General features: G+C 38.2%; 1 protein-coding gene across 2 annotated transcripts in view; it reads right to left on the bottom strand.

Moving 5' to 3' along the window:
* LOC124184432 overlaps positions 1–17443 on the bottom strand; it is an 84467-nt gene that overhangs the window by 8309 nt on the left and 58715 nt on the right. For both annotated transcript variants that reach the window (XM_046574123.1, XM_046574124.1), the window contains 2 exons: positions 2103–2267; positions 1830–1971 (listed from right to left, as the gene is read on the bottom strand). In XM_046574123.1, coding sequence (XP_046430079.1) covers positions 1830–1971; positions 2103–2267 — 307 coding nt within the window. The remainder of the gene's footprint in view (positions 1–1829; positions 1972–2102; positions 2268–17443) is intronic.

Below are 17443 nucleotides of genomic sequence, written 5' to 3' on the forward strand. Positions count from 1 at the left end.
CGACAAACACGGACGAATAGACTAGCGCAGAGCGTAGGTACAGTGCTGCATAATGTAATGTAAATTGTATTGAATTTTAGATAGCCAGTGGCGAGTAGGTATGTATGTATCCATATAGTTATAAGCATCAACCGTTCATATTTTTACTGTATATGCGTACTAGATTTCGTGAGTGATTAACGTTGCCTCATTAGCCGTTTGATAGTCTTACAATCTGTATTGTTTTTCATTTCGCCCGATTTCTCCTATTAATTAATCGTGGAACACGAATTGTGGAATTGTTTTTACTCTGAATCCATGGATCGAAAATCCGTCGTATGTATTTTCAAATTTTCCTTGACTATAAAATAAACGCGTCGAATATGTATCTCATATCACATGAAGTTAAAGTTTGTAACGGTAGATTTTTGAGCAAACTCGTAATTTCGAAACTTAATTAGAATTGTCTGAAATTCAGTATACCGTAATGCATCATTAGCGCATACTTATATGTTGCAAACTCTACTGCCTCAAAGTTGTTCCAGAGTTGCAATACGGCAATTTTTCTTTCAACGTTTTGTTAAGGATCAAATCATCTCTGCACATTTTTGTATTTATCGTGTATTTATTATGTCGAAATTTACTGAAAAATTAATTTAAGCACTCGGATAACTGACGCGAATTGATTTTCATTCTACTTATTCGGGAGATGTGATTCAGAAATCGAATAAATCTCACTTAAAAATCAAGTTCAAATGAATATTCGACATTTTTAGGAAAGATTTTGTAATTAAACAACCGGATTTTAAACAAGCCCCAAACTTCCCGTTTAGACACTGCAGATTCCAAGTTCTGGAAAAAATATTATCAATATCCAATTCGAATTTCGAACTACAAATTCAGATTCATGATTAACCATTTACGAGCCCCAAGGTATCGCTTTACATGAAAATATGACGATATTTTTACTTTGAAGCACTATAATGGATCCAACATCACAATTTTGGAAGTCTGATCTTGGATTCTTTATCGTTGATCCAAAAAACCTTTGCCTGCTAATTTCTACCAAAATCAGAAATTTTTAAGTTTTTTTCCACCATATTGCATTCGCCATTTCGGATTTCGAAAATCTTACCTCAAATTCGTGATCAGTCACCCATAAAACTATAGAGTATCAATTTTCATCAAAATCCAAATGTTTTTATTTTTTTTCAGCATATCAAATACGTGAGAATTAGATTTTGCAAATCTGACTTTAGATTCGTGATCAGCGGCCCAGAAAATCTGACGGTACCAATTTTCGTTCAAACTCATTCATCGATTCCTTTGTTGTTATATAAAAAAGTACTAAACCGATCGAGGCCAAAATCTAATCAGTTCTAAGTTTAGAAAAACCGCGGGTCGGAGGTGATTCTCTTGATCTTGAAGCGTCGAGATACCTATATTGATTGAGTTGATTAGAATAACTTCCTTTTATCCTCTGAAAACACAGAAACGGTAAGTTGAAAATATCGTTATACAGATAGCTGAACGATTTTGGAGTACCTTTGTGTTCTGCTCCACGATACGCGCGCTCTTAACTGCATACGCTCAAACTATACGTATGTATTGTACAGTAACGTTCATTAATACCTTGGGCCTCGGGTTAACTCGTTTTCGGTAGGAAATAAAATGCGAGTTCGATTCTATTCTCTCACGTCGGTTTCATCGCCACTCATTGTCACATATTCGTATAGAATCGTGCTCGCATTTCGTTTAGTACCGACAACAAGTTAGCCGTAAGCCCAAGGCATTAATGTGTTCAATACGAGAACTTATCTGTAAAATAGAAAAACAACCCTGTTACTCACCGTCTGTAAGTTGGGGGGTACTTGTAATAAGGCGGCGGATGCGAATGCGGATGCGAGTACGTTGGCTGGTAACAAAGTTCTTGGTATTGCGGTGGTGTTCCGTAGTACTGAGGACAATATGTTCTGTAGAAGCTTCCACCACCTATAAGAGTAGGTTTGAAATTCAGTTTTTTCCACCGTTTTCGCGACTGCTCGTCAAAAGTTATCGTATTATCCCATAATACACTTCTCTCAGATTATACATATACGGATAGGTATGATGTATTTAAATACCTGCGCCACCGCTCGTCGTGCCGCCGGAAGTAGTTGAAGTCGCTACCAGGTCATCGGAACCCTCGGAGTTCTGTGGGGGTGTAGGGGTTGGTTCTGGTGGAGGACCCTTGACCGGAGGCAGCGTTGGGGGATGCTGTATCAGTGGTCCAGCCGGCTGATAATACCCTGTAACGCACAAACGATATCGTTAGATGTAATAATAACGCCACATTTTTTGGCCAGAAGAAAATTTGCGGGAATATTTTATAACTGCTGGACAGATGGGAATTTAATGGGATTTTCTAAATAGTTACTCAGAAATCATAGTAAAATGGGCATCTTCGCGATGACGTTTCGACGTTGTTAAAATTGCAGGAAATTGTGCGACACGTAACTCTGCAGTGTTTTTACAGCAGTCAATACTTGCGCATTTTCTCTAGGCAATCGTGTGACACTAATCTGTTTGGATAGTTTAGTATACACACGTTTTCAGTTGATTACAGTCTTATGGTTGCATCAACTTTGTCGCAAGAATCGAATGAAGATATAGTACAAATTACTTATATTTCAAAAAGTGCAGGAATACACGTATAGTCGGTTTTCTGGTTGCATCTATAACAACTCGTTTTCATTTTCTACCCAGAAGCAAATTTTTTTTTTTTGTTATGACGGTAAAAAATTGAAATAGTTAACCACAACTAGAGATGTTTTTCGGCTTTTACTGCAGGAATAACGCGATTCCAAGTTGTACGCGAATTATTTCCGAACGGTTTTAGTTGAGAACAACTAAATGTCTATATTTAGTATTAAAAATTGTCAATTAAAGTTTCTCTGGCGATTGAAAACTATCGCTATATTATATTTTCATGACAGGACATCTGGTCACGATATCAACCATTGCTTATAAAAAAAAAACGCACTGTATGATTGATTATTACTAGGTACTGTGGGAGTGATAAACCGAACGCTTATGGAGGTATAAGATACACAGTATTTCAATAGAAATCCTTTTAGCTATCATTCTTTTTCGAGGAATATGTTTATTGTTGTTACTATTTTTTTCGCAAACCTGCACTTAACAATAATCCACGTAATCTGGGAAACGTTTGAATGCGGCAATCTTTCACATTTTCATTATCTAGACACCTGGAATATACACCTCGAGATCGGAAATCTCTCCCTTTTACGAGTCTTACTCGATCAACTATAAAGAAGTTGAAGTATGTAACATTGAAAAACTTGGCCACTGCAACAATACAATATTCGCAGGGTGTGAAAAAATTGTGATGTGAAAAAAATTTGATACAAATTATATACAATTTGTCGCTTAAGTAGTAATTTCATATGTTGACGTTACGAAATTTAACCTCATCAATTATACGGAATTCATATGCTGCATGTGTATAAACCCTTGTAAGCGCAAAATTCTCCAATAAATTTACGCGTGTAGATAAAAATTTGATATCATTAAAACGGATATTTTTTTTCTTCATCTTAAACTTTTACCCCAAAATATCGAGTTTTCGACTTTTATCATTTCCAAAAATCAATCTGTATATTACACGTATATATTTTACCTTGTAGTTTATAAAAGACCTTTCCAGTTTACATTCATTCATAAACTGCACTGGAATATTGCATAATACGCCAATCAATGGATATACGTATGTGTATAATAGTGTGTGCATATATATATATATGAAAGTGAGAAAGTAATTTTTTACAATGTGATAGCGTTGAAATATCGCTCTGTACATGAAATGATGATTTATTATTTCCGAAAAAAAAACCCAACTCGTTTGCAATGTGTGCTGCAGGTATGTAAATATACATATATTGTAAATTACGTACATAACGTATGGCCACGTTTGTAAATAATGCCTCGAGATGTAGGCATTATATTACTGCAGTGTATTCCGTTAACTGGTTATGCATATACAATATAGGTATTCACATGCAATGTATGTATGTATGTATGTATGTATGTATAACAGATAATCAATCAGATCCTAGTATACAAACTGGACTTTTACTTTTTCGACGGCATCCCACGCATGCGATCCACGGGAAGGTGGGGGAATGGAGTGCGGTGCATTGCAATAAAAAAAAAAAAAAATTAATAACGATAATACAAAAAATCATCAATCTTCTACCTCTGTGTAACGAAGCTGTGAGTTCGACAAAGAGATCGTTAATATTCAGCGGTAACATCGCGTCGTGCGGCAGCAGAGGTGATTGTCCCCGTTTTGATCTCGCCCCGCTATCGTAGCGGAATTATAAACCGTATTGAAGAGCCAGTGAGTTAGTGCAAACTGACGACGACGATATGGATAGAAAAAAATAAAAATACACTTAAAACCATCGTGCCTGTTTAATAATTCAGGGTGTATGTTATGGTTTTCAAAACAAATTGGAAAACTGCATAAAATTGTTAGGGAATTTTCCATTTCGTGGAATTTTTATTTAAATTTGAAATTTAAGCAATTCGAGATTGAAACGAAAAATAATCGTGCTTTTTGTTTCAAGCATTATTTAATCCTCCTGTTGTATATGAAACGGATCTGCACGAGTAATTTCTAACTTTTAACAGCAGTTGTTTTAGAGCTTTTGTAACGTGTACTAGTGTTTCATTTTATTCTCATCTGACTCTTGAAAAAAAAAAAAAAAATGATTGTCTTCACGTTCGGTAATATTGTAGAAAACGATCAATACTATCGAGAATGAGAAAATAATATCTCCGACGTAAGCTCGTAAAAATGTTTAATCAGCCCGGAAAAATCTTCAATTACCCTGCACAATCCGTGTACCGTTGTATCATATATGACACCTATATCCTTCCGCAGATTCGGAGATCTCACAGTTTCGCTTGTCTCAGTTCAACGGTTTCTCTCTGCAATAGAGATTTTTGGCAATGATTCGACCCCCCCCCAATTTCGATTCAACGCGTGTGCTGTTCAACTGTGACTGCATTGTGCGGGGAATGAGAGAGAAGATATAGTTTTGCGAACAATATCGCGAGAGACGAGATCGGAGGGAGCTTAAAGAATTTGCGATGGATTCGCGGTCACGTTCGCGGTTCTTATACCGTGTATACGCGCCTCTGTTCCAGGGTTGATTCGATCAGTGTTAGATATTCGACACGGGAGCCGAGTCGCGGAAAAGTCAAGGAACCGTAAGAAGTCAAGGAACCCGGTCCTTTCAGGCATATACCGAAGTTGGGACGATGGCGAGGCTTGCACCATGCGGATATTACATCGCTGATGGCCGGTCGGTTCGCGGTCTAGAGTGTTAGTTCCTGTTTTCGGTCTGTGACCTGGTCAAGTCCCGCTCCGCACTGCTTGGACGGATGACGTCAGGCACAGTCGGCCCGAGGTGAACGCACCGTTTTTGTGTACGGCTTGTTTACGCTTCTTAAGCGAAGCTAGCACGTAGCATCGTTGCGTCTTGATAAAAGCACCACAGAATAATTGACAATTACTAGTTTCTAGACGCTATTCGCTACCGAGTTCTCATACAGCTTCTAATTCCGTTACACTTTTGCCGAGTCCCTCATCTTTTCGTACTTGTTAAAATGAAGGTAGCAACAAGAGCTAGCAACCGACATGTCAAGTTTTTGAAGTTATACTTCTTTAGGCGCGTTATGAAAAACTGATGAGAGTGAAATTTCAAGATGCGCGCGCTTCACTGTAACACAAAATTGTAACACAAAATTAACAGGATGAAGTTGCCCATTCAACCGAATTCAATTTCAAGATGCGCGCGCATCACTGTAACACAAAATTAACAGGATGAAGTTGCCCACTCAACCGAATTCATTAAGTCTCGAAAAATTTGTGAATATAAGTGAAAAAATTGTGCTAAAATACTTTTTCAAGTGCTCCAATATAATTGAGGTTAGTTATCCGTATGTATTATTTAAGTTGCCCACTCAACCGAATTCATTAAGTCTCAAAAAATTTGTGAATATTAGTGAAAAAATTGTGCTAAAATACTTTTTCAAGTGCTCCAATATAATTGAGGTTAGTTATCCGTATGTATTATTTATTGATATAAATTAAAATATCATTATTTAATATAATTAATACTAAATATTATTAAATTATCAATCTTGAATATTTATTATTGGTTCTTTAATATTTACAAAATAAAGAAATAAATTTAATAGAACATTTAATAAAAAGTTCGTGACAAAAATTTAATAGATTATTTAAATATAATGTAAGACATCCGTTATTTGTTTTATTGTTTTTTAATGATGCCAAAGAAGTATAACTTCTCACGCGCGTACATAAGTACACGCACCCATTTTTTTGCTTCAGACCCGACGCAATTACCCCGACACGGATTTATATTTCAGGGGTGAATTAATTGCAAAGGATATTTGACGTAAAAAGAAAAATGTTCGGAGACGATGGAAAATTTTCGAAGATCTTTCGAGACAATTTACAAGACATTGAAAGAATATTCGAGAAATTTTATTCGACGCTGCGTGAAATGTCTTCCGAAAACGAAAGCTTGCGACATTAACCCTGACTTTGAATCGCGTCACTTAAGTGCAGTGCACTTAGGCGTGGAGTGTGTAGATTGGAGAGAAAACTTGATTGATTAATTCCCTTGGCGCGAGGTGCTGCTGCAACCTTCGGCACATACACACTTACACTCCAGCACAGTCAATCGATAATTGGCAAAGTTGTAGGTGCAGATATACGCGTTTGCCGTATAGGTTCAAGTTTCCGGATTCTTTGAACCGTAAATTGAACGGTTGTAGCTGACGTGCATAGTATACAGAGTGATCTTTTTTAATTGCCCCAGGCGAATATCTCGAAAACTAGAAGATGCACGAGAAAAAGTTTATGTCAATAATCGTTGATTTGTGGATTGTGCCACTTTCGTGATTTTGGACAGGGTACACATATATTTTGACTATAATGACCAGGTGATAGTGGGTTTGAAGATGAATACACGAACGTAAAAAAATATTCAATTTTCCGAAATTGTAGGAAATTTACAGAAATCAAAAAGTGAAATATTCGATCACTTTCCGTCGAAATAGTGCATCGATCCTCATGGTTTGAAAGAACTACGAATCGTGTTTTCGACATGATCAAGCGTCTCCTACAGCACCTTGAGCGCAAAAAAGTAATGAAACTTTGAGAATTAATGCCTTTATAAAATCAGCGAAAAATGACCGAGTATTTCACTTTTTGAAAATGTTGAATAATTTATGTTTTTTTTTTTTGCTAGATTTTCCGACGTGGTTCCGACGTGGTTCCTATCGAAAATCACTGTGTAGTAAAAAACAAATTTCGAAAGTGGTGCAATTCACAAATCAACTCAAATCAACATTATTTCTCTCCCTTGAAACCCTTCACGTTTTGTATCAAACTTTTTCTTGTATTTCTTCTAGTTTTCTAGATATTCGCCTGAGAAAATCAACAAAAAGACCACGCTGTATAACACGGTTTTTTTCAAAGGCTGTTTTCGCAACAATTGAAAGGAAGATCGATTTACCGGGATAACTACACCGGAGCTCGGAACGAACTTTATGTGCATTGCATCGGTCAAAAACGGTCGACTACTGGACTTTTGCCGTTACTCATTATATGAAGGTATGCAGACAAATGCGGGTTTGCTAATCGTAAGCGTGACGTTACTTTGCATATAACATGTAGTTTGGTTTGTTACATCTCGTTCGTTTCGAGGTTCGCATCAATCGGCGACATTTGCACTACGTTCGCAAATCTGTAATCGCATTACGGTTATGTTATGTGCAACTTGAGATTACGACGATGCATACCGAACACTGGTATTAAGTATACGCAGACATAATTGTAAAAGGAATAACACACGGATAAATGAATTATGATTCAATGCGGTTGGAATTAAGGGACATATTTTGGGAAAATACAAATCGGTTGATACCTGACGAGGAAGTGCGATTGCAACGAAGAGTTGAACTTTTATGATACGTGTACAATGTGCAAAAAGTATGGTTGTGTTCGATAACGATTACGACGTTGGAGAAAATTTTATTCGGACTTATTCTCAGTTGAAAATGCTATTTCCACGGCTGGCTAACATTTGCGTTCCTCCTTGACCTTCCTGCTCCGAACGGGAATAGAAAAGGTATTTTTAGATCTCGTTCAAAAGTCGCTTTTCAACAGAGTACGCGCCGTATCACATCTTAAGTCTTGATCCCAGGATTCGAAGGGAATTCCGAGCGTCCTACCCGACGCTTTTTTAAAACTTCAAACGATACGTCCAGAATTATGTTATTACCCTTTACAAAATCGGCAATAAGATGTAAGTGTAACCGCGATGATATCTGACGAGAAATAGTTAGACACAGAAATAGAATTAGAAATGCGTACAATTATTGTGCCAGATTTTTCTGTCTCCACCAATATATGACATAATAGGTGAATATCATCAGCCCGATTCTGAACTATCGTCACGCTTTCGAGATCGTATCAAAATGCAAAGTTCATATTACCATGCACGAGGTTCCAGTCGGTCTGTGTTAGCTATATCAAGAGAAATCGGATTTTGGTTACCCGAACGAAATGAAACTAAACACGCGTTTGGCCTAGACCGTCGTCGGCTCTCATTCCTAGACAGTTTTAGAGACGCGAGACACGTGCAGGCTTATCGGCACTCCGTTGTTCAATCGAAAAACATCAGCACATAGCGAAATCCGACGTAGTTAATGGAACACTGATTTAGCAAAAAAAATTATATATCTACATTTTCTTGGAGTTTTGAATTGCGGATTGAAACTTTGAGCCTTGGAATAAATTCACGTATTACGGGATCAGAATTTGAAAAACGCTTGATGGTATTAGGTGGAACCAAAATGGCTTTTCACGGGCAGTCAAAAGCGAGCTGTAATCGAATTTTATTCCACCTTACAGGTAAAGACCCTTCCAGAATCTAGTCTGTGAATTCTATACGCGACCTCCGCTCAATAAAGTCTGCGAAACCCGATTATGTACGTACAATGTACACGCACACACGTAATTTTGCAAAGGGCATAAAAATCCTGGTCTAGATTATACGTAAACGCCACGTTTCAGAAACATAGTTGCATTGTAAAAGTTGAGACGGACGATGACTAACAAGAATCACTCGTTTATGTGTGTGAATTAATTCAAAAAACAAACAATGATGCGTGTACTCGTATAAAACTCAAATAAATTTATTCGTCACAGTTTCAGTACTAGACGGTATTTGAATGAAAAAGAATCAACAAGTCTCGAACGTTCATTTCGAAAAAAGTATAATCATTCTGAAACTTAATCACAATCGTAATACGAAGGCAACTGATGTTCGGTAAAATAAAATGGATGAAATGTGAGATAAATCTTCGTTAAGCGGTGAATATTTGTAGATCACAAGGTGATCAGCATCATGGAAGTCGCGGGCGGATCTTTTCTGGAGAAGTAAATCGCATCTCTTACACGGCGCGGCGTCGCGGTCGAAATCTAGCGCACGATACCGTCAGGCCTTCCCCGTTATTATCCAGGTTGCAGGCTGCTGATGCGGAGTCGGCACACCATGCATAAGTTGGTAGTGCGATGTACAGGCAACAGGATAGGGACGGCCAACGGCAACAAGGCGGTAAGAATAATATTGCGACCTGGTTTTCGCCATTGGCGTCACCTCCCAGCCGACTAACCTTAATAGCCAATGCTCGTCGGTGCCCAATAATCCACGCCTACACGTTAGTTACACCAGCTCGTCGTCACCGGGCCAGTCTTCCCTTTTTCCCAATTCCCAGAGTACGGAGCGCAATATACACTGTGTAATGTTCAATAACGTCTTCACCTTGCGGCTAACTTGTCTGCGTTCCGAAACAAAACGCGAGTTCGATTCTACACGAATTATGTGACAATGACTGGCGATGCAGCTGATGACGTGAGAACATACGTGAGAAAATGGATGCATTGTCACGTAATTCGTATAAAATCGAAACTCGCCGTTTGTTTCGGATCGCAAACAAGTTAGCCGTAACGCGTTTTGCTGAACTAACAATTAATACGCGCAACTTCAGAGGGCGAAAACATAAATGTTGGGCGTCCCAACGAGGCGGTAGAAATTTTGAGGTTAAAGGTTACTCGACGTCTTTTCTCCTTTCGTTTTGCTCGTTCCCTTCAACTTTTTTTTCCCACGCAGACGTACGAAGCGTACTGAGAGTTTTATAAAGGGGGAAAGATTACATTCTCTCGCGCCATGTTGGCGTTTTTGAGGTTCGTTGGATCTCTCCTGCCAACTCCTAATATAGGCCGACCCTAATTAATGTGTCTCCTTTTTACTCGATCCTCTTATCTGTTAATCGCAACTTATTCGCACTCCGCTATTCACTCAAGATTATTTTCTGCACGTATACATGCACGCACTTAATTGATTAGCGATGTGGTTGATACAATCTGCTAATTGCGATTAATGTAACTGTAAATAACGGATGATTAACTTTTTGCCGTAGGTATGTAATCGGATTACGAGGGGTCGTGATTCGATCTGGAAAAGCGCATCTTGTTTCTATTCGGTGAAAAGCTCAATCGAAAGCACAGTTTTTTCTTCGACGCATACGGCACCCAATCAATTCAATCCCAACCTCTCGAGAGTTGACGTGAATAGTGGTGGAGCATTTCAGACTTGCAAAGCTTTGCAGTTTTCGATGGTAAAAGCTTTCATCAAAGATTGGCTTTTCTTAAAAGAATTATACCATTATCAGATTGCAGCTAATGGCAGACGGTTCTGGATATTTGTAAAAAATATTACCACAGACTTTTTATGGGTAAGCGAATATATGATGTAAATTCCTCAAAAAATTTCTGATCGACGAAGTGCAAAACTCGACATTTTTTCATATCAATTTGAGTCCGTTACGCATATATATGCACCAAATCGCCGTGGAATTATAAACTCACGAATATTGTACGAAGAGAAAAATGTCGAATCTTTTTTGGAATTTGGAAAAATTTTCAAGCTTTGGAAATCCAAGTGAAATTCACGCAATGAAATTAGTATAACCAGCTAGCTGCTGAAGATGTTTCTCGTTCAAGGTGTAATTATCGCGTTTCATCTTTATCGCGGTAATTGAAGTCCGATACTTTCCAAATCATGCCACATAATCAATACATCGTCCACCGTACAGTACGAAAGAAAATTGAATTGCTCGCAGATCTCTTGCCTGTAGCAGCAGCACTCATTACACCGCATAGATCACGTATAAGAGGCACTGCGTGACATACGAAATTACATCGTAATTGGTCTATTGCTCACGTTCGTATAAAATATAGTTAGGTAGGTACTTGCAGACGTATAATTCGACCTCGCGATTCAGGAAGGATGCACGCGGCTTCTTCTCGCCTGTATTATACCACAGGGAGGGAAATCCTCGAATCTTTATCTTGGTTTGTCTACTTGATTGATTCTCAACCAACGTGCAATGGTGTAATGGTATAACGATGGTGGTGGTGGTGGTGGTGGTGTAGTGTCGGGGTAGATTTATTCCTGAAAGGTTCACTCGTCGTTTACGTGAGCGCAATGATTAAAGAGTTGCTTGCATACACACATCGCCGTACATGCACGTCGTGTATAAAGACTGCGAAGTGTCCCGTGTACGATGCAGGGTTTACCACTTTCCCCGGTGAAATGCCAACAGGTTGAGCAGTACGTGAGAGGAAATTATCGCGGTAGTGCACAGCGTGCGTATAGCACCACAGAGATCGCTGTTACATACGTAATATATACATGTATACACGAGTGTACGTCTACGTCTACTCGCAAGTTCCCGACGATGTAACGTCTGTGTACCCCTACGTAGTATGTGCTTACATACGCGATCGGAGTACGTCGACGACCACGACTCGCGATCGCCCAATTGAGCGGAGGCCAACTTTGGACCACAATGTTATGTATATGCTCGATTTTGGCGAGGTGAAATTGGTTCTCGTGCCGTTTGAGATCCGTCCGCAAGGTCGGTATCGATTAATTCGTTTTATTCCGTAACTTTTGTACGAGGCGCTGGTAAAATGTTTATTCGTTACACAGATTTAGCGATGCGAAAAAAAAAAATAATAACCAAATAAACAGCAACAAATTATATACTTAGCCGGTACCCTAAAAGTTTGCGACGATTTGCACCATGGTTAATTTCCAAATCAAAATTACACTGCATACGTGTATATTTGCGTAGGGTAGGTACTCAAACTTTTTTTTATACTGCTAATCGGTGTTCACTGAGGGTACTGTTTATAATAATCTATAAGTGCGTAAACACGCGCGAGACTTGGCGGGTGTTATTGTCTGACAATAAGAAAGAGAGAAGTTGATGCCACTAGAGTTAACCGATCTTACGCACGTGGTCATTTTCCCGCACATCATTTATACAGACTTCGATGTCAGGTTATCATTTTGCATATCTCTAATTTCTCGCATTGAGTGCAAGGTCTATGATACGGATTGAGTAAAATTACATCATCTCTCACTCGTCAACATTTTTCGTCGCACGTCGAGGTTGAAGAGGAGTAGAAGAAATAGAAGCGTAATTGATCAGTTCCAATTGCATTCTTCAGATGCAACTATGAATTGACACGTACGGACCAAAGACGAAATGGATTTCAATTTTGTCTGAGAAGTGCATTTTACAGTAAAAATTAAATTCAATGTAGAGTTCAAGAAAATTCACGAACATTTCGACTCTGTTAATGAAACCAGCATTAAAAACTGTTAGTAGAATGTTCGAATTACGTTTTTTTATAATCCATGCAATTGATGAAAAACGAATAACCTATTGCACAAAAGGAAATAACAAAAGCCGAGGCTGAATTGTAATCATGGGCACGTGTATCAGTTGTATTACATACTTTCTGCAGTATTAATTATTTAGATTAAGATTATCTTTACCCGGTTGCGATACGGGTTATCTATATATAAACTTCGCAAGGAGTATAAATGAGACAATGAAATTTCCCAAGATATTATTATGTATGTATACGCGATTGCTGCAAGCCGACATCAGACGTTTATAATGTACTTATACCTTTTACATTTAGGTTCTCTCAATTAATGTGATATCGTTTCGTTCTGAGTCTGGGTTAAGGTATGATTAAAACCAACCGTAATTAATTACTTGGTAATATTCGAAGGGCTACGCTATGCATCGCGGTGAAGGTGCTAACAAGTGTTTTTCTACATCCACGTACCTTATAGTCTCGAGTGTTACTGGGGCAATTAAACTAATTTTGCTTTCTAAACCGTGTTAGTAGGATAATTTATTATTTTTTCCGACAATAACGCCTTTGACGATCCCTACGACGTACCATAAATCCTTTCTTTTTTCACAAGTATAATCGTATAATCGTATAATTGCGCAAATATTATCGTCGTTAAAGATATGCTGTAATTAATAACACAATCAAAATTTTACAATTATATTCTACGTGGTTTAAACCAACCGATGGAGGTGTCGATAGTACGATATTCTTATCTAACGACCAACAAAGTACATCATAGGAGATGTTGTTTTATCGCGAAAATTATTGCGTCAACTTATATGCAAACATAGTAGATATGTTTCACCACGTTCGTTCGTCGGTACAAGATAAATTCCGTTTTCACATTATATTTGAAATAAATTTTACGTAATCAGCGTTGGAGGAATGATAAAATTAAACGATGAATAACCAAGGATTGGACAAGACTTGAAGTAAACGGGGGGAGGGAAGAGAAAAAATCGGCACACATCCTCCCTACGCGTCTCATCGGCAGACGAATCGAACGTGTTCGAATCGGATCTTCGAAAGTTGGAAGCGGGTCGTAGGAGGCCACGGCTGATTGTGAGCCAAGGCTGCATGGCAGCCAGCCGGCGTCGTGCAAACCAACTGCCAAAATATCAGTTGATCTTTTGCTCGGTGGCGGCCTTCTGTCGATCCGGTAAGTAATGATTCTTTATTCGGGATCGATGAAGCGTGCACAGGCCGAACGGCAAAGACTACTTGCGCGATTCAGCCGTTGCAGCGGTGTGCCTATAATACTAAACCGTGTACGTACATACATACATACATACATACATACATACATACATACATACATACATGTACACGCCCCAGGCTATGCGGTGCAAAGTAAAGGTATACAGGTACACAATATCCCGTGATACTTGCGGTGTTGGAGATTTGATTTTTCAAATCATTTAATGTATGGGTATATTCATACATACGTAGATCGACTCGTGTGTGCAATGGTACGGAGTATATTTTTTATACTTGTTACGCGAACCATCGCCGGCTGCACAATTATCTAGCAGTATATCAAACGTTCAATTGAACTTTCAACCATAATTCGCCAATCCCTAACTCCCGTCAATTACACGTGTATATAGTCGCTGTACCGTCTGTCCGTGTCTCTGTATTGAGGAAACGAAAAGATCGCGCCGTTTACATCATCTCCGTCCATAATATGTACATTTTGTATTTAGGCATAGAGATGCGTGTGTGTGTACATATGTATATTTATATATATATATGTACAATACATGTACGTACTACTTACATCGTATTGATATTTGCAACGATGTGCCAATTTTGTTGAAATTTTTTATTTTTTTTTTTCTCCCCTCTGCAAATTAGAAACTTTCGAACCAATGCGGCAAATCTCACGCGGCGAGGATTTCAACTACTCGGTATAATAACTAAGCGGTGTATAGAGTTTCGCCTCATTGTCAGTCGTGTCGATGAACTGGCACCGTTTATATCCACGTTCACCGTACTTCCCGGTACGCAACTCATCGTCTTTTACTTTAATGTATCCCCTATTAAGGCGCACGCTTGCGTGTAACCCGATGCATGTGTAGATCCACCTCCCTACCTGTTAGAGTGAACGGAGGAAAGCTAAAGAAAAATGGGAAACGGAAGAACAGAGATTTTCAATTTTCATTATCGCGATGTATTGTACGTGTATATACATGTATACGATGTTAGGAGGAGCACCTTTCTTCTTGCAATCTTAAATAATTCTTTCACCATGTTTTCTACGATTCCTAGGATCATGGTGATTCGATTCAAAAGGTGATTCGCGAGGTGAATTTAGTCGAGGTTGCAAAACTGCAGTTTTCAAATCAAGAAAAGAAAGAAATTTTACAACACAAACGCGAAGTAGCGAAGAGTCGCAATTTCGTACATGTTTATCTTAAAAATCTACGTGGAATAATTATGAATTTACCAGACACCTTTTCGTTTCACTACGACGCGAAAATTTTTGATCCATGATATACTACACGGTGTTTAACCGTTTTCAACCTAATATTACTCATTGTGTGTGTACGTCGATAAATATTCTACGATGTATAATTTTGGATTCTTTTTTCTTTCATTCTTCATATTTCGCTCTACTACAATGTCTGTAATATATCGTTCAGTTGTAATTGCCGAGTTTTATACACGGTAAATCACTTTAGCCCCGACAGACAAGTTGATGTGACCCGTGTAGCCCAAACAGAAAACGAAGCGACTTGTTATTTTGGTTATACAGAATGGACATAACATCCACGATAAGAAATACTTTGAATACATAAACATCCGATAAAATTGTCGTCAAATTTGATTTAAAATCAGTTTTAGAAATCTGAATTCATTCATCTCGCAATCCGACGAACACATGACACATCGTATCGTATTTTTTTGAATCCTTCCTAACGTTCCGTCATCTCTTTCTCCGACATTCAAATATACATACGTCAGGCATTCGAGTTTTCACAGCGATTTATAATTAACTTTTTGTGGTTTGTCGGTGTGTAGGTCAATTTGTATAAACGATTTCGCGAGTGTCTTCTAATAAATTGTAGTTGAAACAAAGAAGGGGAGCAAAAGAGAGAGAAAGAAGAGAGTAAAAATAAAACATAATACAAGTTAATAACGTGTATCTATAGTTGACACTAGAGTAACAGCAGAGATAAGATAAGGACAAATCTGGTGTGCGCAGCTATACATACAGATATATAATTATCATGCATGCGGAAAAGGGAGTAAGCCGCAATAATTGCCGCAAGTTCGAACATACATGTATTAGACAGGCCTTTTTAGATAAGGGAGGAAGAAAATTTTCACAAGCTTTCAACTTGAGATTATCAAATTTATTTGAACAGAGGACAGGGTATTTCTAGTATATAACAACGACACATCGAGTTTACCATTTCCATACGAAACTGACATATGTGTAGGTATACTTTAATTAACTATCCTGCAACAACGTGTAACGCGTCAATTATAGAATAAAGGCAGTGCAAGGTGTGCGTGTCTTCCAAATGAAATTCTCACAATCAATCGGCCATTTTCCTCTCATATCCAAAGGAGACTCAACCCTCGTACCTCGCCATAGGATATTTAATAATTTTGACAATTCGTCGAGATCATTCAATTTATAATTTAAAAAAACTTGAAATATTTCAAACTTGCGTATGGATTATACTGCGATTTTGAACATTATTTACAAAGTTAAAAGTTTGGGGGGGGGGGGGATCTGGTGTACAGTAATTATTGGTCCATGGAGAAAATACCATACAAGTTATTTCGTGAGAAGTGTGACGTGGGCATTTATACAACGTATTGTAAACATGTTTTTAGCGTTCGACATTTGTGTCGTGGTTCACGATTGGAGAGATTGTGGAATCGGTTGGTCAAAAGTAAACAATGAAACAAATGACAATCAGTGAAACGAACTTTCGGTTGCCGAAAATAACTGGATATCGGTCAAAGGTATCCAGAATTGTTGTGTAATAAAAACAGGCGGATTTTCACTTTGTGTTAAATTGTCCGTGCGTATAAACATCCGGTATACTTATATCTGTCCTGAAAAGAAAGTCCAGTTTACACATTGTCGAGTGAGTTTACATGCTCGAGGTAGAAATTGATATTACGGAAGATTAGCTTGACTCTTAATATTAAGTCTGTCATTGTCGTTATATGCTCGTCCCACCACAAAGCATCCATTTCCCTTAGAGCAGGTTGTAGCTCTTGGTGCTGCTTTACGGTGTCTCGTCAAGATTAGCGAAGCGCAAAACCCATAATTTCTCATAAATAAATCGTACGTATGCATACTAGGGTGATCGTTAATTTCCGACGCATACTTTTCACCCCCCGGAATCGATGGGTAATGACGCAAAAACGGTGAGTGAATTATATCAGATTTTTATCTTAATTGCAAAGGGTGCCGAAATCGATTTGAAATTGTGGGAAAAAAACAAAAAACAACTTATTTTTCGAGTAAAAAAGAAGTGAGCTATTGTATAATTCACTTTATTCGGTCAGAAAAACGAATTAAACAAATACAGTTTTCCCTTCTTTACTCGAAAATTGAGA

This window comes from Neodiprion fabricii, chromosome 6 (assembly GCF_021155785.1).
Source record: "Neodiprion fabricii isolate iyNeoFabr1 chromosome 6, iyNeoFabr1.1, whole genome shotgun sequence".
Taxonomy (NCBI): domain Eukaryota; kingdom Metazoa; phylum Arthropoda; class Insecta; order Hymenoptera; family Diprionidae; genus Neodiprion; species Neodiprion fabricii.